General features: G+C 39.4%; 1 protein-coding gene across 1 annotated transcript; it reads left to right on the top strand.

Annotated features, from left to right (window-relative positions):
- Positions 1-178: 178 nt before the first annotated feature.
- On the top strand, positions 179-25,981 carry ADGRG7 (adhesion G protein-coupled receptor G7). Its single transcript, XM_080563585.1, has 17 exons — positions 179-1,925; positions 5,537-5,644; positions 8,550-8,681; positions 9,563-9,672; positions 11,683-11,838; positions 12,297-12,385; positions 13,134-13,252; positions 13,337-13,450; positions 15,265-15,425; positions 17,613-17,762; positions 19,094-19,206; positions 20,905-21,269; positions 22,478-22,559; positions 23,573-23,734; positions 24,251-24,345; positions 24,545-24,701; positions 25,866-25,981. The coding sequence occupies exons 1-16, from the start codon at positions 1,745-1,747 to the stop codon at positions 24,598-24,600; spliced, it is 2,193 nt and encodes a 730-aa protein (XP_080419711.1). The 5' UTR covers positions 179-1,744; the 3' UTR covers positions 24,601-24,701; positions 25,866-25,981.
- The last annotated feature ends 1,813 nt before the right edge of the window (positions 25,982-27,794 follow it).

The raw sequence follows: 27,794 nt of genomic DNA, 5'->3' as shown, positions 1-27,794 counted from the left end.
GGCTCACAAGAAATGGAGAAAAGCAGGAGAAGCATATCTAGTCACTCAAGAAGTTTTGTCTCTGTACAGCTGCATCACATACAGATTTGCAAGGAATAAGGATTTCTTTCGATTTGTCATATAAAATTGTTTATTATTTTCATAAATAAAAATGTACTATCCTTTAGGATGTATTTATTGATTTGCTTAGGTTTTGTCATCTGTTTCCTTATGCCATTATTATTATTTTTTTTCATTAAGGCTTATTTAAAATATTCTGGTGAAGTTAGAAGTTCACAATCTTTTTGCTCACAGTCCTATTTCCATTTCCCAGCTGAGAAACCATCTTCCATTTGCAAACCTGGGACTGCAGCTGAAGATTTCGGAATCAGAGTGTGTCATATACAGGGATACAACATCCCGCCCAGAGATGTACACAGTGATGTCAGCTCTGTAAAGGAATGAAGCAAGGATGATATTTCCACAGAAAAAGAAAGGGCAGTGTTAGTAAATATGGGATTTAATTTTTATTTTTTTCCTACTTCGTCATTTAAAATCTCTGCAAGCACGCAAAGCCCCTACTATCATCCAGCAGCACTTCTATGGGCAAAGGACACCAGATTCAGGAGCTGGGTATGCTTTTAATACAGCGTCATCCTCAGACTCAGTGCTATACTTGGATACAGCTTAACTCCGCATTGCTGGACTGTTCCATGACTCAGTTTCCCCCAGAAGATGCTGCCTGTCTGGGCGTGCTTTGCTCTGCTCTGCACAAGTCCCTTTTTGAACCCTGTTCCTAAAGTTGAGATGAAGCAGCTAAAGAAGCCTAACAAAACTCCTTTCCTCACTGAGAGTCACTGATGGAGAACACCATGTAAAAGCAGGGCTTTGTTCCTTCTCATGCACCAGGGATTCATCTGCTGATCACTGACAACAAAAAAAGACAGTGTTTATTTCAATTCATTTTTTTAATAGCTCTTTTTGCCTCTTTTGACTATGATATTAATCTCTTAGATTTTAATTTGTCAGAAAGAGACATGTTAGCATGCAGAAGATACTAGTTTTGGCAGTTCAGGTGTTGCAATTTTCTTTCTGCTTCCCATTTTACGTGTGCCTTTTTCTGATTTTTTTTTCCCTCCCCATTTTGCCGCCGCTCCTCTCTGGAGAAAGATGTCTAGCAAGTCTGAAGGCACAGATTTTATTCCCTGCTGAGTGACCACATTTCATGGTGGAGATGCACAGAGGGGATGCAGCAAGGCGGTCCCACGGGGGACACTGGGCTTTTCATCCTCTGGGGTTATGCGAAGGTAGACAGCATCCCCGTGTCAGATGGGGAGGGGTTGGAGGTTACTGTCTGTACGAGTGATGAGTGATGGGGCCTTGTACCCTACCAGACGTGGACATGGGCCCTGTGTGGCGATGCAGCTCCTGTGCCTGGGCCACATGCAGGTCTGGTTTGGGGATCAGAGGCCTAGGGTGCCATGCTTGGAGGGAGGAATGGTCTGCTGGCATGGTCACGAGCCCTGCCACACACACAGTGAATGGGCTCTGGCCCATATGAGTGTAAGCATAGCTGGGTGTCTGCTCTGGGACGCTCTCCTGTGACAGGCAGAAGATGTGAGATTCGATGTCTTGTTAAGTGAAATATTTTGTAGGGTGGAAAATGTTGGAAATAAATGTATGCTATTTATCTACCAATTTTTTTTTCTTTTCTTTCCTAAATGGAACTGAAAAGGTTAATGTCCTAGGAGTAGGCGAGTAGTTAATGGTTTATCCATCACAAGGTTATGGATATATAATATCATTTTATAGCAGGGCAGACAGTCCACACCACAACATGCCTTCATGCCACTGGGACAGAATATTGATTGCAATTGCCTGCTGCGTGGTGACTCTGACCCTCTGGTCCCTTTGTGCTTGGCAGCTTATCATCAAGTTTCACACAGGTAAGAAATACAATTCTGCACCATTTGAGCTCTGTCTGAGCTCTTTGTGTTCTTCTGCCTTTCCTAAAGAGCTTAAACATGATTACTGATAGACTCATCTGTGCCCCAGACTTTTTAGGTGGAAATGACTTTCTTCTTACATTGATGTTTAAAGAAGTACTTAAAACTTTGCCTTTTCTTGTAAAACAGAATAACGTAGCAAACAATCTTGAATATTTCATTTGTAACGTATGTACACTGTGAATGAATTCTGTAACGTAGTTTTGAAGAAATGTCTTGAAAGCTTCTCACTCTTTGGGTAGAAATCTGATTTACTTTTTAAAAGACAAAAATAAAACTCTAGCTAGGCTTGTAAATTATGTTTTAAAGAGTAACTACTTAGCTGTACAGGGAAAGGAACAACATATAATCACAAAGGTGCTGTATAGCACCTGTCCATGATTTTACTGCAATTTGCATTATAGAAAGTTTTGTGGAGGGAATGTAGGAAACATTGGTTTGCATATTCTATATCTGAAAATCAGGTGAGTGCAACCTCTTAAGATGTTTTCTTGTACAAATTTTGAGCAGAAAATTTGTTTCCTCTCAGCAGAATACTCAGTATACGGACATGATACAAAATCGTGCATGGGCCTATATGTACGTAAAGTTCATTGCAAGAATCAGACATTCCTCACTGCTCACCCAGCAAGACAGATGTTATTGGAGACTAGGAGGCCCAGGGAAAAGTTTATGTTAGGACACACTGGGCTATATTTGCTTCAAGAGATCTATCAGATGTTTACAGGGAGGGAACATACCTGAACACACCAAATGGCACATAAGTAAATATTAATTGCTTAACTTAAATGAGTAATTATTTACCTTTGTGAATATAAGAATATGCTTAGGGCTTTGTTTGACTTGATGATCCTAAACCCAGATGATTTGAAGTTAACTCTTGGCAGCTTGGGAATTCTTGTGCCTCCAATTTACACAGCTACAGGGAAACTAGCTGCTAGGAATAGGACTGAAACTGCAGCGACTGCAAGGATGGGAAATACCTTCATGCCCTTCTGATGTAGTGCTTGTTGTGCATAGTTGTAGTGTTTCTGATTTTTCCAAACCTTAACTGCAAGTATTACCATTAGCAGTCCCCAGGATGTTTGGTTTAGAAAAGAAAAAATAAAATAAACAAAAAAACACAGTTCTTGATGACATAATATTATGCAAGAATCTTATTCTCAATTTAAGAATATGTACAGTCAAAATCAATGTGATTCTTGAAATGATTAATTTCTGCAAAACTTAAAAGACAAGGACAAATAAAAACAAGATGTTTTCTGAAACTTAAAAACAGAAGAGCCCTATGATGTTAAGCCAATGCCACAATTATTTGAGGCTGATGAGTTTTACTGTGCGTGGGGGTAGGCATGACTGCATTATTAAGCTTGGGAATTCATATTTGTGAAAGATACAGATTCCTCCCCACTCCACAAAAAAAAAAAAAAAAAAAAAAAAAAAAAAAAAAACACAGTAACAAGCAGTAACATTAGCAGATCCCAGGAGTGTCATGCTGTTGTTACATTGGTGAGGTGGATGCTGCGTGCTGGCAATTGCTCAAGAAAGATGTGCCTGTACCTCCAGGGGCCAGTGCTGGACTTTTTACCTCACAGCTTTGTGTTTTTACGTTTTACCACTTGCAGAAGAAAATATTCAGGAGTTAGATCCCAACAGATTCGGGATTAGTGGTTGTAGAAGCGCCAGCATTGATGCTTCCAGCCCATGGCTGCCCTGGTCATACTTCCTCCTCTCCCTGCTCCTCTGCAGGCAGCCAGGATCTCGTGCATTTGCAGGGCAGCACTGCTGCAACTTCATTTTTGGGGATCCTATGTGACATAACTGCTTCGGCCATGGAGGCCTGGAGCTGTGCTGCAGGTCCCTGAGTATCTTGTGGGTTCCCAGGTCCAAAGGGCTCCCAAGGCAAAGCAGGAAGCTGAGCCCTGGTGTCATTACTCTGCCACATTGCCCCATGTGCTACATGCATGTGCCTGCCACGCGAGCCAGCACTGCTGGGGCAGCAATGGTTCAAGCACTCACCCAGCTTCGCCACATCAAGCCCTTGTCTGCAGCTGCTGAAGTGTCCCCCCTCCTCCATCACCACCCACCCCCTGCTCTCAATTGCTGTATGAGTTTTCCTTTCCTTTTTGTAACGTTTCCAGCAGAGAAACAATTTAATAAGCTGATGGCTAGCAAAGATATTACCTAGCTGCACATAGATGTTATTCCACTAGCATCACAGACATTTGGCTGAAACGTAGCTGAGACAGACTGAAACACAAATGCTACATAGCAACTACATGAGCAAGAGTCAAGCAACACTTGCCAAGAACAGAATTACCCCAGCCACGTGGCGCATCCCCTATAGTCTGGAATAACCTTTCAGTTATATGAATCCCATTAAAGAGCAAGAAGTTAAGCAATCTTTTTACTTGAATGAGAACATTAGGAATATACAATAGCACATGTTCTCCTGACAGCACTGTTTACTTTTACATTTTCTGGCTTTACTGTATTTGCCAGCATCTCGAAACACGGATTCTAAAATGTCAGATCAAATAGGAGGCCTCAACTTCAGTTTTCTGTATAATTTCAAGGCATAAACTGCACCCAGTGCAGTTGAGTGGGAAGGGATTCCAAATTCCACCCTCCATGTTGGGTTGGGTGAGATAAACTGAGAGGAAGCCTCGGCCCATGGGGATCCCCTAGGTCTTGGAGCCATATCCCAAAGCTTGAGGTCCACCAGCACCTTCTCTACTGCAGTTTCTGCTGCAGAAAACCCCTGAGCCATTTAAGATTTGCCAGCCTCTTTTTAAAGAAACCTTAAAATTTCCAGGTCTTGACAAACACTATCAACGCCTTGGTATAGTCAGAAATTCCTAAGAAATGTAATTTCTCTGCTCTTGCTTATATTGTGCTTTTTTGTTTCCTGAAGCTGCAGCAGCCTGTGCAATGACTACTTCAGACAAAGCCTGCTATTCCTGCCAAGAGACAATAAAAATTGGCACCTGTCCTGGAATGTGAATAGAGGCTATGGCTGAAACCAGGACATGGATTTTTATCTGTTTTACCCCATAAACTCTGGCTTAAATCAGAATATTTCTGTGTGATTCTTGGAGGTCTGATTATCCACCTGCCCATTGCCAGTTTGGGTCTTGGAAATCTGTGGCCCTGTTTTGCTCTCTTGTTCCCTGTGAAACCCTGCAGGAGCCATTTGGGCTTTTCGCAGGTTCAACAGCTTGAGTTTCTTGCGTTCTGGAGGCCCACACCATCATTGCTCCTGCTCTTCTGGCAGCTACACAGAGCAGTTTCTGCCTACTTCTCTGTGTGGATGCAGATTAATTTTTGAAAGCTTTGATCCCACATTCACGGCATTGTTTTGGGGGGTTAGGAGGAACTAGTGATTGAGTCCATGGACGAGACTGTGGGGCACAGAATAAAATATTTTTTAGTTGAAGCTCCAAATAAATCAGCATCATATTTGTATATTTCCTTCATCAAATTATTTATAAGCATATATATTTTGCATACATATTTATGAGTATGTAAATCTTGATTATTTATTCACACAGAAATTACAGAAACCGTGGTACCTCCTTGCTTCTGCCACAACGGGGGAATCTGCCAGGATGGAGCCTGTGTGTGCCCTGACGAGTGGATAGGACTCCTTTGTGATATAGGTTAGTACAAGCAAGGCAGCATGAGCAGTTGGTGTTATTTCTGTGAACCCCTCTGTTCTGGGAGGCTCCCGATCCACCTTCCCTCTCCTGGGACCTGCTCAGCAGGGTCGGGTGTGCAAGAAGTGACGTGGCTCTTCTTCCTAGAAGAGGCCATAACTTTCACCCACTTCTGTCACTCTTTTGAATGAGTAACATATCTGGGGAAGACATTATGGTTTTCAACTGTCTGTGGCCTGTTTCTAGCCAATTTGGACTTTGTTTGAATTCCTCTGTTTGAACATCACAATGACTTGAAAATCTGATTCAGACATCAGTGGCTAGCATTGCTCTCTCTGGATTTTGCAGTGCCAATGGAACTCAGTACCCAGCAGGATAATGCCTATACTCATTTCCTGCTGCCATTGGCAACATCACCACAAAAGTATTCACATGCATGGATCTAGACAGGATTCCTGTAGGAGTGCCAGAAGAGCTGACTGATGTAAATGTGGGACTGCTCTCTGTCACCTGTGTCAAAACATCATGATCAGGGGAGGCCGCAGAGAACTAAAACACCAACATCATGCCCACCATTAAGAAAGGCAAGAAGGAGGACTGGGGAAACCATAAGCCTGCCAGGTTTTCCTCAGATCCTACAAGTACTGTGGACCACATTCTCTTGGAGCCTATTTCCATGCATGTGAAATACAAGAAAATAATCAGGAGCAGTCTGGATTTACAAATGGCAGATCAAGTTTGAGCAACCCGACTGCCTTCTGTATGAAGTAACTGGCCAATGTAGTCAACAGGAGTGAAAGATATAATACACCCTGATTTTACTCAGGCTTTTGACACTGTCTCCCTCAGCATCCTCATTTGATAGGTAAAGATGTACAGCTAGGGTGACTGGACCATTAGCTGGGCTGAAAATTAACTCAACTGCCAAACTCCAAAGTGTAGTATCAATGGCTTGATTAGATTAGAGTACTGTAAAAGTAGGGCAACCCACTGGTTGATGCTAAGGCCAGTATTGTTCAATGTCTTTGTTGACAACCTGAATGATAACAGAATGCACTCTCAGCAAATCTGTGGACAATACTAAACTCGTGGTGGAGTGGAGGTATTGTTGACACTTTAACAGTAGAGTGTCAATGCAGAAGAGCCTTGGAAACCTGAGAATCAGACCAGTGGAAACCTCACAGCGGCCTGCAAGGACAAATGCCAATCTCTGCACTGGGGACACTGGTACAGACTAGAAACTTGCTGTTTGAGGAGCAGCCCCGCTGAAAAGGATCTGGGAGTGACAGTGGCTGCCAAGTTCAATATGAGCCAACAGTCTGCATTCATTGTAAGCAAAGCAGAGCAGCCGTGCTAGGCAGAGAGAAACAGATTGATGGACAGCATTACCCTCCCCATCTTGGGCACTGGTGAGGCTCCACTGGGAACTCCGTGCTCAGTTTTGCCCCCTGCACTCCAGGCTGAAAAGACTTGGAGAAACTGGAGAGGGTCCAGCAGGAAGCTGTGAGGAAGTGAGGACCTAGGACAAGTGTACTTCAAGGAGCATTTGAAGGAGCTTGGTTTTTCAGTGTGGTGAAGAGGCTGAGGGCAGAACAAATAGCAGCTTCTGGCTAACTGAATGAAGTGGTGTCATGAAGATCATTGAATCCAAATTCTTCTCAGTAGCACCAGATGGCAAAGCAAGGGTCAGCAGTCTTAAGATGCAGTGTGATAAGTTGAGATTAAACATGAAGAAAAGTATTTTGGTTAGAAAGGTAGTGTCACTGTGGTATGTTGTCCAGTGGGGATATGGAGACTCTATTTGGTCTAGATGATCTCCAGAGGTTCCTGCCACCTGCATTTTTGACATACCTTGCTTTGTTGATCACCTCATGGCAAGTGAGTTTCAGTTTTGGGACTATAAGGCAGACCTAATCATTGGCAGAGCCATGAGTACTTATTTCTTCATAACCATTTATATGAAGGAAAAATATCATGTCATAGGAAACTCATACCCTATAGAAAAAGAGACACACGGAAAGTTATGTGACTTGGCAAGGAAGCCTGTGCCAGGACACAGGGAATGCTCCAGGTCCCCTGTGTCCTCTCAGGATCGTAAGTATGCTTCTTTGTCTCATTTCTGCTAATGGGACACAGTCAGCTGAAATGTGGTCCAAATTAACAAAAGTTAGCAAAAACAAGATGTTGAAAATCCTAAGACCAAGCAAATTTTTTTTTTCTGCCTGTGTCCTGCAGTATTTTTTCAAGCATTTGCAGCACTGCAAGGTAAATATGTGCTGTTATAGCAGTATGCCATGGTGTGAGAATGCAGCAGGGTGCCACTCTGGGTCAGGCCACAGGCCCACGGATCTCACCATCCCGGCTTTAGGAGCAGCCAGTATCAGAGGCTTGGAGATGGTGTGGGGATTGGGGTGGTGTGAGGGGGCCTTCCCAAACTGCCCCTTCACATTCCAGGAGGCAGCGGGGCAGCAACTTCCTAGGCCAGCAGCTGCATCTGGGACATCATGGTTCAGTCACCAGATGACTGTCCCCCATTAACTGTACGAATCTCATCAGCAGAAAACTTGTATTTTTGTCTCCACTGCTGTATTCTGTAGCATTGAAGCAAATCTAATTAAGTGAAACATTTAATCTTTTTAAATTTCCTAAGAACAACACAGTGAGAATAGTACAGACAGCAAAAATTATGGGCTTTTATGGCTTTGGTGACTTCATAAAGATCACTTCTGGCAGCTTCGTTTTAGACAAGATTTACCTAACTGCTTTAACAGACGTTTATTTCCTTTAAGACAAAAGAGTCAATGAGTTTCTATTTTCTTAATACTATTTTATTTTTGAAAATTTCTCCATGTATTAAAAATATTTGATCCTAGTGTTTTTTCTTTTTTTTTTTTTCTCTTCTGTACAGCTAATTTCTGTGAGGCCAGTACTTACACATACAACAATTCTGAAGGCGATATAAAAAATCTTACATTTGAAAGGATTATAGTGGGTAAATATGGCAGCTCCAAAGAAAAATGTGAACCTCACACTGTGAATGGTATGTTTCTTTCCTTTTACTTTCACTTCACAAAGGCAAATATAAGGTTTGTGAAAGATGTTAGATCGTTAGAGCAGAAGATGAGAGCTCTCTGTTTAAAGCCAGAACAGCAAGTTCAAGCAGCAGGAGCACAGATCTGTCCACACAGCTTCCTACCTCAAATGCATATGATTTAATGTACACATCCCGAGTAGGGTACGTGCCTGTCTGGAACTCATCTGAGAGTTGGTTAATATCACTAATGCACCGGTGTTTGATAGAAAAATTATCTGTTTATCTCCTACTACTTAACATTAGGATTCTGGACACTTTCCATGAACTGTGGCTGAATTTTGGTATCAATGAAATTAGAAAAACAAAAGGCAATATTGGGGTTTCTCACAGAAGAGACCTGAAAAGCACGGAGTATTCCAGCAGCATATACCAGCTCTCAGAGACCTTTTAGAGTAACTATTGCATGGCAGTTCCACCTGCCCTTCTTATTTCTTTCATGATAAATGAAGTACATTTTACAAGACATGATAAAAAGTCTTTCTGATGGTTTAGTGCTGATGTCTGCACCTCCTAGTCTGAGAGACGTTTCTGCAGCTCTAGCATGTTTAAACCTATCTAAATTTGGCATGCATAATCTCAGCCATTGTGACAAAATTATGTCTATAAGTATAAAACACACGTTCAAAAAAGACCAGTAATAAACCAGTTAAATAATTGATGGTCACTTCTAATCTTGAGAGACAAATGTTTTTTGTATGCAAACAGAAAATAATGCTGGCTAGGGTGTCACACCCACTGTGCTGTTTTACTTCCCAATGAGGTCATGTGCATATGACTGAGGGCTTGTGTACTAAATGCATATCTTTCTGCTTTTACAATATTACCAGGTAACTCTTCAATTGCGATTCGGTTGTGCTCCAGAAACGGAATAACTCCTACTTTAGGGCAACCCAGTGTGCAGAATTGTAATGAAAATCTGGACTCCCTAGCATCACAGGTAATCCTGACATGCTGTTTACAGAATGGCTGGGATTCTGCAGCATCACAAGAAAAAAATGCAAAAAGTATTGGAGGCAGGAAATATGTATTTGTGTTTCGTTTCTTAAAATTTTGCAAAAAGATAAATGAACCACCAAAGCCTTTTTTCAGAGGAATTCTTGGCATGTGCCTGCTTTGCAAATGGATTTTGTATACTGCTGATTATTTTATTTTGCTTGATTTTGCCTGAACACCATATCCCACCTAATATTACCTAGCTGGCCTGGAAGTTCCTCACTCAGGTTCCCATTTCTCAGCAAACACCTGAGAGTGGAGGCAATACTGACACAGGATACTGAACTGCTGAGAAAATTGGTAGGATTTGAGGAAGAGGGAACACAGTGGTGCTAACACTGACATGTTAGAAAAGATTAAGAGCAAAGCCTAAACACTTTTGTCTCTCAAAAATTCAAAGTCAAAATTTCTTGTATGAATGACAAACTCTTCCTGATTAAAAAACAAACAAACAAACGAACAACAACAATAACAAAAAACACATATACCCCTAGCCTTGCCTTAAGGCTTAGGTCTGCCATACTCATAAACATGGAGCACTGAACATGATTACACATTACAGACAGCCACAGCTCTTCTTTCTGCTTTTACTCTTCTATTCTTTATCGCTAGTCTCAAATAAAAAAAAAAAAAAAAAGATACAGTCCCTCTGAGTCAATCCTTCATATTGTTGCTTGAATTCTTAATCCTTGAGATCAAGATTATATTTTCACAGTATATAACTTTTATTAAATTGTTCAAATGTCAAATCTTCTCTGTAATAATATGTAATACTACCAGCAGTTATTTATAATTCTAGTAAGAGGCAGGTCTGCATTTGATTGCAACATAAGGTTAGCCTGCTGCTATTAGTAATTTGGGGTTTTTCTTACGATTTTTGGTGTTGTACTGCCACCTAGTGAACTTCAGGCAGCTGAAGGTGCATGCTAGGAGTCCGAAGACGTATAGTGATATATAGGCCAGGTTTAAAACGATTTTTATTACTGTAAACACAAATATTTACTTTGAACACGAGATGATCATACAAGTAAGAAGTAAGAATAGTGAACATAGACGTTCACAGTGTACATGATGCAGCTGCTTTCAAATAAAATAATAAATCTCCAGTAATTAATTATAAACACAAAATTCCTTCCTTCCTCCCTATGCAACACATTCCCTTTATTTCCTACCACTCTGAGCTTTAAAAACACTTATAGGTTTCATGATTTAATTAAACTTGATTTGGATGGCTTAATGGATTAGAAAAAGGGTGACTCAATGTACTATTTAGCTAGTGTTCATAACAAATGAAGAAAATTCTTCTGATGATAAACAGGTTTTCCATGCCTTGTAGTCATATTGTCAGCTAGCTATACCTTCATATAACATACAGATAACACCTCATTTTTTTCTGTGTGTGTTTGTACGCCTAAAATGTTATAGACATTTATGCCCTATACATTAAGTGCTAACTGATTCAAATCGGACCCACCCAGAGCTCCTAACAATTCTTGTTAGTACTTCCAGCACTGATTCTTCTCTTTCTCTTTTTCTATTTATTCTGATTTGACCATCTACAATGTACTGAAGTGAGGATAATATTCTCAGTGCAGTTTATGACTGCTGTTCTGAGAAGCACTATTATTCTAGCTGACATTTCTAAAGTTCCTGTAATGTTTTTTTCAAAAAAAAAAAAAAAGTGTATATATATATATATATATATATATATATATATTTATATCAGTTTCTGGTTATTTGAGGAATATTTAAAGGTTTACAGAATTTTGTAATCTCAGAAGCTCCAGGAGGTCTTACTGCTGCTGTTGACACCCACCTGCTATGAAGGAGTGGAGAAAGATATGATCAGATTCTTCTTTGGTTACCTGTATGATTTTGTGTAAGAATGTTATCAAACTGGTGATTTTTTTTCCTTTTCTTGTATTCTTTCTTTTGAATGGCATTTTCCTAATAGGTGGAAACTGCAGACTCCAGTGCTGTTTTAGAAATTGCAAAGACCACTCAAATCCTTACCGCTGTGCCTGACCAATTGACCAGACAGAACATCTCTGCTGCTGTGAATATCTCGGTGCAGATTCTGAAAAAGCCAAACATTTCAGATGACTCTCAAGTGAGCTTTATTAAGACTGAAATAAGATATTTATGGTTTAATATTTGGGATATGGATTCTGTCCCCTCTTCACCAGCAGATTTAGCAATATGCTGAGTTATTTTGGTGGCCCTGAGTGAATACTTGTGGAATCACTGCTGCTTCAGTTCCCAGAATGGAAATTTGTTTCTTATCAGCTCTTTAAACTTGGCCTGATCTGGAATTCTAATACTAGCATCATTTGATGTTTAAGTTTGTCATTTAATCTTTACTGTCTAAATTAATGGAAGTGTAGTATTTATGAACCCTTGGCTCAAAGCTTATATTCTCTCAAATGATATCCTGTATTTTGTTTACTCCACTGTATGTACTTTCAAGTAATGTCTATTGTATTCTTACTTTGCCAGTGCACTATGTAGAACAAGGGATGATTTATTTCATTTGTCTTTGAACATTGCCTTTTTGTCTGATTGTCTCAGGCATCTGAAACAGTAGTGGCTACAGTGAGTCAGCTCTTGGATGCCAAGGAAACAGAATTCAACAATGATCTTGTCCATGTTACATCAAGGTAACCTCAGCTTTTGCCCTACTTATTAAATCTAATCAACAGCATTTTCCTTTGTGTTTTAGAATGAAAGTTGTTTATGAACACATCAACATTTTAGTGTTCAACTCTAAAGTGCAATTTGATTCAGTAAGTTGATACTTACATAAACAATTTTGGCTGACTTTTTATGCTTTGTATAAAGGATGAGGGCAGGGAATTATGCTTCTGGTGTTAAATTCTGATTTGATCAATTGGCTTAAACAGAAGGGGCAAATTGTTTAAGTAGCACAGTTCTGTTTGTAAACAGGGAGGGATTTACAGGTGGAGGGACTTACCTGCAGGCTGGGATGCTGGCACCTTAAAAACACTTCCAGGTTTTTTATTGCACTTCACAGAAGTCTGAGAAGTATTATTACAATTCCCAGCATGTAGAAAGGAGAAGCTATCAACATGAGGGAGCTGCTTCCTGCATTTGTTACAAGAAATCTCTGACTTACCTAACAAGCTGATGCAATTTGACAGCATGCTAGATTTCACATTGCCCCACTCCCAGCTTCATGTATGACTAAATCCTGCTTCTCCTGATGTTAGAAAGTAAAATTTCTGTTGACTTCAGAAGTAGCAGAATTTCTCCTTTTGCTAGAGATAACGTGTAGCTTCTTCATTCATGTGCCAGAGAACCAAATCAGAGAGGAAGCTCAGAAACTGAACCTATAGCTGTGTGTAACAACTAGTGGTAAGTTTTTTCCCACTCATTATTTCAATGCAGCCTCACAAAAGCAATTGAAGAATTTTCTTTGATGAGCAACATCACTCAGACCAACATTGCAGTCCAGTCTGTCCCACTGATGTTGAACTCCTCTGCGATTCTGTTTTTGGCACAGAGAGGTAAGCCTGGGTGTGTTGTTGGATTTACCAACAAAAGCAGGCGTGTGCCATAAATTCTAATGCACCCACTGTTAATTTTTGCAGATGAAACACTGGGAAATTTTCAGACAACAAAACTAGAAATACAGGAAGATGCCACTGGGCTTAGTGATGAACTCGATACTGAAGTTCAGATCCTGCTCAATATTACAAGTAACGGTAAGTTCTTTCTCTTACTGAAAACTGAGCCAGGGGAAATTCTGAATGAATATTCCCTAAAAATCTGCTTTAGGAAAAAAAAAAAAAAACACACCTGAACCAGTATAAAAAATTATGTTTTTATAAATATTATAACAACATGTTTTTTGATATGCATGTTGGTACCATATTGTGGAACAAAAATGCACATATCAAATGAGCTGGATGATCTTACTTATAGATTAATACATGTGTACATGTAATGGTCAGAAAGCTTTGCATGTTTTGGTACTTTTCACTTTTTTTGGTTTTTAAAAATTCAGAATGTAATGAATCTTTGACCATACCTCTCTATATATCAAGATCAAAGGCTAGTACATATATACCTTCCCCCAAATCCAAAGACATCTGCCATTTCAACTAAAATTACTACTGCTGTCAGGTGTCAGCCAGGACAGATGTATTCTTACATCTATGTGTTGTGATCATTTTTAATGGCACATGGGATTTTTCCAGCTGTCCCTTATGTACATTCCAAAAGTGTATAGTTCCTTTGCTTCTTTTGCTGCAGAAGCTGGTGGTTGGGTAGTTCACCCTGTGCGGTAGTGGTGAGGGTTAATGCCAATTTAACCTAGCAGCTGGACTCCCAGGTAGGTTATAATCCTGGCCTTACCAGGCACACAATACCTGGCTGCTGATTTTATGTCATTTGTTTTCTACATGTCCAATTTTGTCCCTGTGTATGATTTGCAGGAAGACTGATTATTCACAGCTGCAAATACAGCCCCAGGGAGCTGAACTTTCATCATGTGCTTTTCTATGACATACTAAAACTGCAGATGTTTCAGTCTTGGTACCTGAAACCAGCAGACTCGTCCGAAGTCTCTCTGTATAGTGACAGTAACATTAGACATCATAGCACAAGAGCATAATGAAGATGAAGTTTGCAAAGCATTTAAACGTCATATTACTGAACATTGTTCATATACCAGTCCACAGGGAAATGAACAATCCAGTCCTCTCATAAGGATTAGAAAAGCACTAAAACTGTCGCAGACAATGGGCCTGTGGAAAAACAGTGTCATCATGTAATCTCTTTATCATAATGCCTGTGTATCATAACACTTCTTTCAAGTGGGCAGGATTGAATGCACAGTTTATTTAAAAAAAAAAAAGATTTCTTCAGTATTAAATGCACACATGACATTTTGTAGGTATAAAATTACATTAGTCTCTCATGAAGAAAACAGAAAGTATAAAATCAAGAATAAAATAAATTGTATAAACTAGGATTTTTTTTCCCCTCACTTTAGCAACAAATAAGACTAGTGATTTAAATCACTTAGAAATCTTTCTAATTTGGTGTAAGAGTGTAACAAAAGAAATAGAGTCTAAGAGTTGGGTCTGAAGGGAAAAGTCCAGCCAATTTCTTTTATCCTCCAACTTCCTATTAACTGTAAACGTCTCTGTTGTTACTATTTCTTATTTAGTGTTATTAAAAGCCTGGCCATTTGGCGTATGTGTATGTATCTGGATTTAGGATATTATTTCCCTCATTGCCAACATTTTTCTTCAGAAAAGAAGGAGAAAATTAGGAGAAAGGAAATAATTAATTATTAAAATTTCACACTCCACCCCAGCAAAATTTGAAGATGAATCTTTTGAAATTCATGGGGAAAAAGAAATTATTCTCTACATTTTAAAGGGATTCTAAATAAATATCTAAACAAAAATATGCTGGAAATACTGGATGTGTGAAGCAGTATAGAATAGGCTTTTTCCAAGGCACCAGTTTCTCTGATATCTGTACCTACTTTTCTGTTTGCCTAGCGAAGGTTCATCAAATAATAGAAGAGCTGGCTTTGTCCTTTATCAAAACGACAAACTCTTCCAGTCACAGACTTATATAAGTCACAATAATTTTTCTAAACAAGTTGTCTCTGGCAACATTGATGGCGGAACAGCCAATGGTGTTGAAATAGCCTTCAATCCCAAGGTAAGTTTCTGTAAGAAATCATAGAATTATAGAATCATAGAAAAATAAGTTTGGAAAGGACCTACAAGATCATCTAGTCCAACTGTCCTCCTATCACCAGTACTACCCACTAAGCTACTAAATTGTGTCTTGTAGCACCTTGTTCAGGCACTTCTTGAACACCATGAGGGATGGTGACTCCACCACCTCCCTGGGCAGGCCGTTCTAGCACCTGACCACTCTTTGAGAGAAATAGTTTTTCCTGATATCTAATTTAAATTTTCCCAGGCGCAACTTGTGGCCATTTCCTCGAGTCCTGTCATTAGTTATTTGAGAGAAGAGGCCGAACACCTCCACATCACAACCTCCCTTCAGGAAGTTGTAGAGAGCAGTAAGGTCTCCCCTGAGCCTCCTCTTCTCCAGACTAAACAATACCAGCTCCCTCAGCTGCTCCTCACAGGACTTGTGCTCCAAACCCCTCACCAGTTTTGTTGCCCTTCTCTGGACATGCTCCAGGGCCTCTATGTCCTTCTTGTAGTGAGGGGCCCAAAATTGAACACAGTACTCGAGGTGCGGCCTCACCAGAGCAGAGTACGGGGGACAATCACCTCCCTGCTCCTGCTGGTTGTACTGTTTCTAATACAGGCCAGGATGCCATTGGCCTTTTTGTCACCTGGGCACACTGCCGGCTCGTGTTCAGCCGAGCATCGATCAACACTCCCAGGTCCTTTTCCTCTTCACAGTCTTCTAGTCACTCTGCCCCAAGCCTATAGCGTTGCATGGGGTTATTGTGGCCAAAGCGCAGGACCCGGCACTTGGCCTTATTAAACCTCATCCCATTTGCCTCAGACCAGCAGCCAAGCCTATCCAGATCCTTCTGAAGGGCCACCCTACCCTCAGGCAGATCGACACTACCTCCCAGCTTGGAATCGTCTGCAAACTTACTGAGGGTACACTCAATCCCCTCAGCCAGGTCATCAGAAAATATATTAAACAAGATAGGCCCCAGTACTGACCCCTGGGGCCACCACTTGTAAAGGGACGCCAGCTAGACTTAACTCCATTAACCACCGCCCACTGGGCACAGCCCTCCAGCCAGTTCTTTACCCAGAGAAGAAATGCTACGTTCAGTTTGACCAGAGGCTGTCCTTGTCCTAATACCTCTTCAATACTCAGGGAAAGAGATATAAGTAGAGGGTGGTGTGTTATTGTTTTGTTTTGTTGTTTGTTTGTTTGTTTGTTTTTAGCACACCACTTTCATTTCTGGCAATAAGCAGTTGAGAGTGTTTGTGGGTTTTTGATTCCCCCCCCCTCCGAAATGATTCCAGATATTACTGCATTTTTGCAGGAAATGCCCTATGTGAGAGCCGATTTGCTCAATTAGTAATGTTTACATAATATTTATTCATTTTTTAGCAGGCTTACTCCAAAAACAAAACCAAAAACACTTGGATTCTTCTTACAATATTTAACTCATGTGGCAAAGATTTTTAGGCTTGAGCACATGGGTATGATAGATCAGTAATCACCACCATAGATCTATACAATTAAGTGCTTTGGGAAACAAGCACTTAAAAAACACAATAATAATGGAAAACTATTTTTTTCTTACTCCTACCCTTATCCCTCCTTTGTAATGAACTACCAAGACTGTGAACAAGATTGCTTTTAATATTTATTTGCACTTCAAGGTTCTCATTTCATATTCTAACTGCAGTAACCTGCAGAAGTATATTGTCTGAAAAATACTGCATGCAGTTTGACATATTTCTGTGTGAGCAAAGCCATAGTGCAGGAGGGGAGGGATGGTACACAGAATTTATCGTTTGCTTCCTTTTATTGTGTGGATTCATCATTAATCAGCTGGCAGTAATTTAATGTTACTAAAATCTGAAATCTGTTGTTTGGCCTATGCAGAATTCCTTTGGCATTTATTTAGTGTCTCATGGATGTGTATTTAAACTGTAATTACCTGAATAATTCATAGAAATGGGTAATTTCTTTGTCACTCTTGACTGAGAAAGAACATACAAAGTAAGTTCAAAAAGCCGAATTAAGCTGTTACTGATTGCCTTCATAAGTTTACTGGAAATCCCTTAGTAGCTGTTGGCTCCCCTCTCAGAGGATACTTGTCAGTACGCTTTTTGCTGGTGCATATCTCTTTGTGTTTCTTTATCCCATTTTTCTCCTTGTTATCCCAATCCATAGTACAACACATCCAAACTTCAGCTGCATGATTATGCGTGCGTCTTTTGGGACTATGCTGTGAATGACTGGAACACCGTAGGCTGTACAAAAGAAAGAGGCCAATTCTTGAGATGCAAGTGCAACCACACTACTCATTTTGCTGTCCTGATGGTAGGTCATTGTTCTTCCGTGAATGGGCAGAGTCTGGTGCGGTGCTTTTTGTTATGGGTGGTGTTTTTTTTGTTTGTTTTGTTTTGTTTTGTTTTCAATTGTTCTCTGACTTACAAGACCAGAATGCCAATAAAAGGGCTTGGGCGCAGTGCCCTGGCTAGAAGGGCACTGAGCTAGAAGGCACAGCAGTTGAAGATGTCCCCACTTATTTGTTTCTGAACCATGGCAGAACTGGCTAACTGGGGCATATGATGCTCCCCAGCGCTGCTGGAAGGCCAAAGGTATGGGCAAATCCTGGCTTCCTCTGGCACAAAGCCTGAGGGCTAAGCCCACCTGACTTTGCACTGGCGCTGGCTTTCCTCTTGCTGTGGCAGCTCTGCACCTGAATTGCTGCAGCTGGTTGTTAAATGAATGTATGGCTGAACCCTAAAGTGCCCTGACACAAACAACAGAGTAGCTTGGGATCTGTGTTAGCTGCGGAACTAACTTGTGTTGGGCAACTAACTCAAAGCACTCAGCATTAGCTACTTCCTTTGCTTACATGTTCACAAAAAAACAATTTATCTGTAAATATTAAGCCTGCTGCCATTTAGCTTTATATATTGCCCTCTTATACTTTCAAGACTATTTAGGAATGACTGTCTCTGCCATTCATTATTCTGGCAGATTCTCTAAACAAAACACTCCATGGGTAACATCATGTACTGATGGTCATTAACTTCTGGAGTGCTGAGATTTTAGTTTCTTTTTACTCTGTTTTTGCAGAATAGCATTTCTATATTTGTAGTATTTACTTGTTTCTGTATTTCCCTTTGTGTTATGCATGATCTTATTGCATAAAATGACTGTATTCTAAGAGAAGATTCCCATCCATTTGTGCAAAGTTAACGGTATTTTCTGTTTCTCTGACTACATTTATATTTTGTGTGCTGCTTTGTTGACACTATTTAAATAAAGACTGGTTTTGATTTGGAATTCCTTACAACATCTTACCTTAGAACTTATCACCAGAAGTCAAAATTCAGAATGCACGTCAGTATGAAAAGTCAAAGCTACTCTTTTCAGTCTATGTTGGTTTGTATTTCTCTAGGAATAATTTAATCTGCTACTTTGCTGAATATTTGATTGGCATTGTTAAGTCTCCTTTTGCAGTTCTGCACAAGCTCCTCTTGTTTTGTTGTCTGGAATAATTTTGTGTGATCTGAAAATTTTGTCAGTGGCTAGCAACAGTCATAGCTTTACTAAAACTTTTTCATTTCTATGTGCAAATAGAAATACAAATTTTAGGAAGGAAATCATCTCATCTTATAATTGATTTGATTTTTTTCTAGGCCTTTCGGATCAATTATAAATATGCAAAGCCTTTGGAGTATATCTCATACGTTGGTGTTGGATTGTCCATTGCTGGTCTGGTCATTACCATTTTATTTCAAATATTCACTAGGTAAGAGAGAAGATGTGAAACTGTGTTTTGTACTAAGTTCCAATATTTTGCTTTGTATATAGTTTGAGGGGAAACAGAGACAGCAGCCAGTCTGGAGCATATTTCAATATTACTGATCAGCAGATAGTATTAAAAACAATCTAATTGTGTGTTGCGTAGCTTGGGAAATGTGTTTTACTGATTAGTGAAGTTATGCGATGTATATGTGTATGAAGTTACGATGTCACATTTTTCAAGTTGAATATAACTGTGGTGAATGTTTTGTTATCTGACTTTCCAAGAGGAATGTTCAGTCTAGGTATCCTATGGGTGACAATACAGGGCAGCTCACCAGCTATGATAATAAAGCAAGCACTATGTGCTACCGAGGACCAAGTCAAGGATTGATCCTTTTACCATGGGCTCTCATGATTATGTCTAAAAATCTGATCTCTGGGTTATGTCCCAGGAACACATTTGCCCAGTCTCCATGTGTTAATGGTGCTCTGCTGTTACTATTTTTTTCTACGTCCCCCTGACCTTGCTGATGTCTGTGTGACTACCTTGGTTAGGCACTTGACAATACAGGCCCAGACCTGTATTGTTGCTACATTGACCCATGCTACACATTGAGGTGTTCAGTTCACTGTGCTCACTTAATACTTACTAAATGTGTAATAGTCTTCCATCACCAGTACGACCTACTTTATACCTTCTTGTGTGCCATGTGCCCTGGTATTACAATGTTTAATGAATTGTCTTTCTTCTAGCCAGTTACCAATATGCCCGTTACATTGGTGTCTTCATTCAAGGCTAATCATTTCAGTCCACTCTCTTTTCTCTCAGGCTATTAGTGTTCATGTAAAAGCATATGTATCACTCCTCAGGTTCTCTTCTTGCTATCCTGTTTTAATTTTATCCTGTTTTAATTTTATCCTATTTTAATTTTTCTTTGATTTCTGTTGCTTATTTGAGAGGTTCTATATTATAGACTCCTTTTTATAAAACGTCTGTAGTAAATGGCTGATTTCAAAGCATCACGAGCATATAGTAACACAGGTTATGTGTTACTGTTTTATTGCGAATGACTTCATTGAAATACAATTGCAGCACACTTCCTAGATGGACATGCCTGGGATTAATGGTGTCATGTGATTCTGCCTTGAACAAAGAGCAAAGTCATGCCAACAGAGCTGTAGCTATTGTAGATTAAGAACTATCTCATCTCTCTTGCACTAATGTAGATTTGGAGTAATTCCATCAAGGTCAATGTTTTTAGGATTTTTGGAGCTTCCAGACTTTAGCTTTTAAATGCATTTACAAGACAACATTTGGAAGTGGAGTTTTATTATTCTCTTGTACCTTGAAGAGTGCTTAGAAATACTTGTCTTATGCTCTTAACACCGAAGAAAATGGTTCTAAAAGAGCAGAGTGACAAAAATTAAATGCATGCCAAATTCTTTTGGAAAGAGTCTAGTCCTAGAAGGTGCTGGGTCTTCTCCGTTCTAGTTGAAATCAGATGAAATTGAAGAATTTGGTAAGGTGTCTGAGAGTAACTACAGTGTAAAATTCTGCAAACAAGTTATTGCTTTTTCTATAAATATATATTATAGACTGCACACTCTAGCTTGCTTTTGACATCAACAGAAACAAAGAAGTATTTTATATTTTTTCTTATTTTGCTTTACCTTTTTCTCCTAAATGTATTCCTACCAATAGGAAAACTCGGAAGTCATCTGTAACGTGGATGTTAGTGAGTCTCTGTTCCTCAATGCTAACTTTTAACATCATCTTCATCTCTGGAATTGAAAACCGAAATGCCAGGAATCACAGCAGCAATACCAGCGGATACGAACAGCAATACAGTACTTACTATACCACCAATAACACCTTGCCCGAATCTGATATGGTAGATCCTCCTGAAGACTCCTGGTGTATGGCTGTGGCTGTCCTACTGCACTATTTTTTGTTGGCAACGTTTATGTGGACAGCACTCAATTGTGCACAGTTGTACTTACTGCTGCTTAGAGCCATGAAGCCCCTTCCTGGAAACTTCATTGTAACCATGTCAGTAATTGGATGGGGTAAGATTTAAAGTCATATATGTGGTAACTCTTACCACAGTACCAGCACATAGTGCATTCAGGGAGAGATATGAAGATAGCAGATCAGTAGCGAGCAACTAAGAATCAATGTCTCTCTGGCTTAGGCAACATGGTTTAATGAATAATCTCCTGTTGCAGTTTATACTACAGGTATAAGATGAGCTTGTTTTCACTGCCCTGATATGGCAATGAAACTGAGAGCTTGTTCACCAGAACAGCAACATGTACCTAGTGCATGCAGGAGAAATTTTCACAGTAATCAAGGCATTCAACAGTCTTTTTCTGTCAACTACAAGATTTTTATTTTTTTTTTTCAGATAGAGTGTTTTCATGTATGGAGTCAAATTCTTCATTTAGATATCTCTGAGGTGCCTCATGACCTCAACTAGAGCCTTGTGTGCGTCCAAAAGCAAGGACTGACTTACATGATTTGTTATATATTATTTAGTAATAAGCAAAGAGTGCATTCTTAAAACACTATAGCAATTAGCAACAACACTGCAGCTTGAAAGGAGACTATTTGGAGGACTGAAGAATGCAGCCAGATGCCCACTAGGTATAATAAAAATCTCAGCCTCCTTCAATACTGTATACAGGAATACCTGCCTTTTCCACATTGTGTATTCAGCTAGTGTGGTGTGTGTTTTTGATGGCATCTAGAAAGCAGCTTTAGATTCAGATTGTTTTATAGTTATGTTTTGCATTTGGGTGGAGGCAGAGGCAATTCTTTTAAAACTTTTAGCATTTGGACTGCATGTGCAGGCCAGAAAGTGTTCAGTGAACGCTGCTTGGCTATATGCCATTGCTCTCCACATATATTAGCATGATAGCACAACATTAGATTCTTCACCATCCTGTGACTGCATGTCTAAAAGAGCATGATTCTGACTCACTGCTTGTCAGATTTTGAGAGCACAGCAGTCTGGAAGATTTGCAGTAGAGCTGAAGGAGAGAGAGAGCAGCATGTATATTTCCCAGACAAAAACCAGTGTGGGAGGCTCCTTCCCATGAAGTGTGCTACTTAAACTCTTCTAACAGGTAGTTAGGACACAGGGAAAACAGGAAATGAAGCAAAGGGGTCAAGGACATAACTCTACACAAGAGCAAGAAGCTATTTATGTGGAATGGAGTTAGGGTGCACCTATACAACTGAACAATAAATTGCAAATGTCTCTCCTATCAATTAGGAATCCCTGCTGTAGTAGTTGCAGTAACACTTGGAGCTACTTATAGAGAAGGAAAAGCTTTAAACTACCGACAGGAAGAATTGTAAGTTTGTGTATTATTACAATAGTTGCTATTGCATGCCTTGTGTGATGGCTTATTATTAATACTATTCTAGATTTATATGGTATATTATTTTGTATATTTAAGTACCTGTACTAAAAAGAAAACAGAAGTCTTCACTCAAGGTCAGCTTTCACTATAAGGAATTGCAATTTTTCCTCACTAAGGACTTAGGGTACTGTACCCATATCTGCCCTGAATGCTACTGCAAGATCTCCTGTGGCTTTAAATGGGAATTGTAGATGCTCTTAGACTAACTAAAATTCAGGACCTTCACTTAAGTTCATAATTGCATTTCAGTACCTAAGCTTAGTCCTCACATTTATTTGAAATGTTTCTGGCCAACATAACTATATCCCTAATTACCCTATGTGTTTGGTATCTGCACTTAAATTTGTGTGCCAGCACACCAAAGCAGGCTATGGGCTTACGGTGTACCCTGGTGACTGTGGATGATGCAGAACTTTTGAATATGCAAACACAAATGCCCTTCCACGTGGCAGTGATCCTGTGATACTCATGTAGGGAGTGTTGACTTCTAGCTTGAGATTATTTGTCAGTAAAAAAAAATAAATAAGTATTTTACAGCGTAATCCCATCTTCCTGAAGTTGCCACTGTTTTTGTTTCAACTTCTGTCCATAAGGTCTTCCTTTTAACTCTTCAGCTTTATTATAATATGCACCCTAGAAATCAAATTGTACATGGTGGCCAGATACATATTTGGTTAGCTATAGGGTTAGCTATATTCCACCTTATAATATTTCCCTGTGCAGTTTGTTTGATATATCACTTTGAACTCCCCAGAGAAAAGAAAGGCATGATTGAAAGGCCTCAGTTGTCCAGGACTGGTTGCCTTTCAGAGAGAGGTTAGTGCTGGAAAGCCCTAACTGAGGTCTTTCGGGATGAAAAAGAGGTGTATTGTTTTGTTTTGTTTTGGTATTCTGACTAACGTGTCTAACAAACCTTTTGAAATGGCCTCTCTTTTTATGAAAAGTTGCTGGCTTGCAGCCCTGGATCAAGATCAGAATTTCAGCATAAAAAAGCCCATGTTGTGGTCATTCCTTTTGCCAGTAGCACTGATACTCCTGTTTAACATTATCATCTTCATCAAGATCGTTGTCTCTGTGATATGGAAGGAGAACAAGGATTTGACAAGGTGAGATGGCACAGAACTCCTCAGATCTTTCAGAAGATGTATTCCTTGATCTCTTGTTAGGAGTTCAGGCTTTCTTGTCACAAATTTGGATTTCTGAGAAAATCTTTTGTTTTAAAGAAATGTGCATTTAAAGTAGTCAGAGAATTAATTCCATGGTTGTAATGGGTCAGGATATGTTCCTCTGCATAGCAGTGAACACATTACAGGCTTCCCCCCAGCCACCACCACTATTTTTTTTGGTTTCAGTGTTACTCGAGTTCAATGAAGGTTATGTGTGATTTAGTCAGCATTGAAACAGATTTCCCTGCCCAGTTTTAAATCAGCATTCTGTGTATTGTCACAGGCTAAGCATCGCAGACTTTGCAGTGTACATTGTATTATATAAAAGAGAATTGCTTTGATTTTTATTATCCCAAGGAACTGACCTGTTCAACAAAACTTTGCACTTTATTCCTTTTATGTACAATTTTCATGGTTGGAGCAAACCAAAATACCTTCTCTCTGATTCCTTCTCAGGCTTGAAAGAAATTGGATATCCAAACTTCAATGGCAGCTTATTCTTCTACTGAAAATTGAGACTATTTGGATCAAAATTGTAAACATACTAAAAGGTTTATAGTAACTAACATATTAATTTTTAATGTATCTTGTTGCCTTGGTAAACCTCATGTTTTTTTAAAGAAAGATATATCCATGCAGGGATTATTCAGATAAGCCTTTCTTTTTTTCTTTCTTTCTTTCTTTCTGTCTCTCTCTCTTTTTCTCTCTCTTTTCTTTTTTCTTTTCTTTTTTTTCTTTTATTATTTCTAGGAATAAGAAGGATTCATTCATGGGAAAGATCACCAGCACTATCTCTGTCGTTGTAGTGCTTGGAATCACCTGGACGACAGGCTACTTCATGCTAATAAATCAGGAGGAAACTAGTCTTGTTTTCAACTATGTGTTTTGCATTTTAAATGCCACACAGGTAAAGTATCTAGCAATTCTGAGACTAATAACTGAGATAATGAAAAAAAGATGTCCGATTCATTTGTCAAATGAATGGTAGTATAGTGTCTAGGTTTTTGGAAAGCAGTTGTGGAGATTCAGAATTTTTGCTCAGAAAAGCGTGTTATCTCTCTGGTCTGTCACTCATAAAACATTTCCCATCATACAAAACAGTGCAGGACTTTATTTCAAGGTCAGTACTGAAAAGACCATCCTGACTGGCTTCTCTTGCACTGGACTGTATATGATATTAAGAGTGAACATCAGGAAAACCTTCTTTATCTGCTGGGGGAGAATCTTTATGGCTTGAGAACTTTCACAGTGATTCTGGATGGAAGCCTACAGGACAGGACCTGCCTTGCTTTCCCCCATAAGTAATGTGGCCCTGGTGGATTCTTGGCTTTATATTTATATAAGGCATATGAATTATGAAGTACATGGAGTAGTGGATACTTCCTTGTCACATCACTGAATATTTTCTGCGAAATGGCTAATTGGACATGTGACGATTCCCTCATCCGCAAATCTTAAGCTGTTTAATGTCACCTCGATTTAATGAAAACTGAGGCCCTGTACACTGGTGGGGATCAGATCTGCAAAATCTCCCTGCAAAAAGTCCTGAAGGGATTATCACTCTACTAATGGATTTAGTGATTTAAAACTGAAATCATGAACAGAGCTAGACCACGGTTCTCTCTGTTCAAAACCATCAGCCTGTTTTCCTTGCCCCTTGGGATTCTCCTGAAATGCCTTAAGTGAGAATTTAGAATTGATATAGAAATTCTGAAGTCCTGTTTTCCCTCCGTGTGTGTCTGCTGAAAGTGCTGATAGGGCACACCAACCACGTTCAGTGCATAAGGCATACCCAGGGAGGTCCTAGTTCATTCCGTCCAGCAGAAGGTAATAACACCTTTCTGAGCTAATGCATTACAATGTGCAAATGAGGCAACTATTGCTGCAATTTCATAGTTATGTAGAATAATTTTCCCAATGAAAGTAGTTCTTGTACTCCAAGGCATTAATGTCATTGTTAGTGGTTACAGAAAACTACTGTGTAGTTACTTTTTCAGGTCAAATAATATTGACTAATCTCTTCTGGTTTTATTAGTAAAACATTAACACCATGCTTTTGTTTACTCTACAGGGAATTCAGATTTGTATTCTGTACACTTTCAGATCACCAACTTTCAAGAAAAAAGTTTCTAAAATGAGTCCTGCTTGGAAGATGCCAGAGATATCATTCTACTTGCATTCACAAATTTACCATGTTTCAAAATTACAGCCTGTAAAATATTTCCGGGAAACTTTCAGATCATTCGAGACAGAAAATATTTCCTTTTCCACCTTCTCTGATTGCTATTAGAAATCTGTAAATACATGAAATATAAACCCATATGTTTTCAGAGTTTGCTTTATGTAGATCTCACTGGTATGTTGAACGACGGACAGACTATTCCAACTGCAGGTGGCTTGGCATAGATCTTCAGACCAGAACAGCAGGAGTCAAAAGCAGGACCACATGTGTGTGATTGTTGAGAGTCAATGTAGCACTAGATCCTCTTGATGCCACTTATACAGTACAGAAGTTGCTCTGTTTATGCCTTACTCATTTCTCAGGCCCGTTGAACAAGTTTGCTTAGCTTATGCCATGTAGCTCTCCTCTCCCTTTTGTAAGAACAATTTTAATTTAATTGGAAACCAAAAGGTAAATCAGCTGCACAGTTCATACCGATTCTGGGCACAAACTGTATGTACTACCTCCGTAAAATATTGGCTTTATGACTGTCTTCACAGAAGAAAATGTCTTAGATTTTTTTTTTTTAATTTCCCAAATAAAACTTCTTCAGATGAAATGACAGACAAAATATTTTGTTTTCATATGACAACATGAACAAAGAGAAGCTAGACACTTGAAGAACCAGGCTGGGAAATAAATTCTTTATGACTATATAACATAGCTCCTATTCACATCACCCTCAGCTTTAACCTGTCAGGATGACTTTTCCATTTGGGATGCCAAAGTGCTTCAGTTACCATCCTGCTCTGTGCTGGCTTTTGGCTGTGCCTGTCTCTCTGTCCCTTGGCTTTATGGAGAGTTTGGGAGAGGAGCAAGCTCTTCTCGCTTTGGGACTTGAGCAAAGCTCTATGGGCTCTTCTCTAACAAATGGGAATAATGGTACTGACTCACCTCATTCTCTACTGTGTGAGAAAAAAGCCCAAGAAATTTAGACAGGCAACTTTAAAAAACATTATTTCTTTATTCCATTCTATGAATAAATACACTCACATGCTTTGCCATCAGTGGTTTTAATAAAATAAGAACACCATGTTGAATTTTACACAACCCATTTTAAGGAGCATGCCAGCCAGCCAGCCACACACACTTTTTTTTTTTTTTTAAATGAATGTGTGGTGTTTTTGGAAACTTCCAAGCTGCTCTAAATAAGGCCTGCGGGCATGATCAAATGTGATGACTGAATGTTTAGGGACAGTGTCCCCGAGTACGCTGGACATGGTAAATGAGACTTTGTGAATGTCTTGATATAAGTGTTTCAGAAGTCCTGAAAACTTCTCTATATCTTAGAAATGTGTGCTCTCTCTATGAGGAAGAAAAGAAATTCTTCTATGAGGAAGAATTCTTCTATGAGAAATCCTTCTATGAGGAAGAAAAGAAATATCTGGCACTAATAAGCCTCCAAAGAGAGTGGTCCTATCAGATAAAAAGCTGAAGTTTGTCACTAGTGCTTCAGGAAGGCAAAGAAGGTCAGTAAAATTTATCTAAGAAAGGTAATTCATAATCTTTTTTTTTGGACAGGTTATGTTCCTATGCAGTATCCATCATTTATTTGTAAATCAGATTTACAACACCTGTCTTTTTCAATTCCTTTAATTTTATTGAAGAAAGAGTATTTTAGAAATCACAGTGTGGTTTAGGAAGGATGATATTTGATCATGTTTTAAAAAGCAGCTAGACACTGCGAGGGTGGCTCCCTAAAAGAGTGACAGTATTTTCTAGTTTACAGTGTTTTTCTTGCCATAAACAAAAATTGAAGAGAATTTGTAACACTGAATT

This window comes from Anser brachyrhynchus, assembly GCF_964034855.1.
Source record: "Anser brachyrhynchus genome assembly, chromosome: 1".
NCBI lineage: Eukaryota > Metazoa > Chordata > Aves > Anseriformes > Anatidae > Anser > Anser brachyrhynchus.
The sequence above is the reverse complement of the archived record's forward strand: the minus strand, read 5'-3'. Positions and strand labels throughout refer to the sequence as shown.

Bases quoted from the DNA above. Each gene is read 5' to 3' on its own strand.
- ADGRG7 (XM_080563585.1), top strand. From the start codon at position 1,745: ATGGTTTATCCATCACAAGGTTATGGATATATAATATCATTTTATAGC. The intron at 12,386-13,133 runs GTAACCTCAGCT...ATTTCAATGCAG, and splicing joins CTTGTCCATGTTACATCAAG to CCTCACAAAAGCAATTGAAG. The intron at 23,735-24,250 runs GTGAGATGGCAC...ATTCCTTCTCAG, and splicing joins GAGAACAAGGATTTGACAAG to GCTTGAAAGAAATTGGATAT.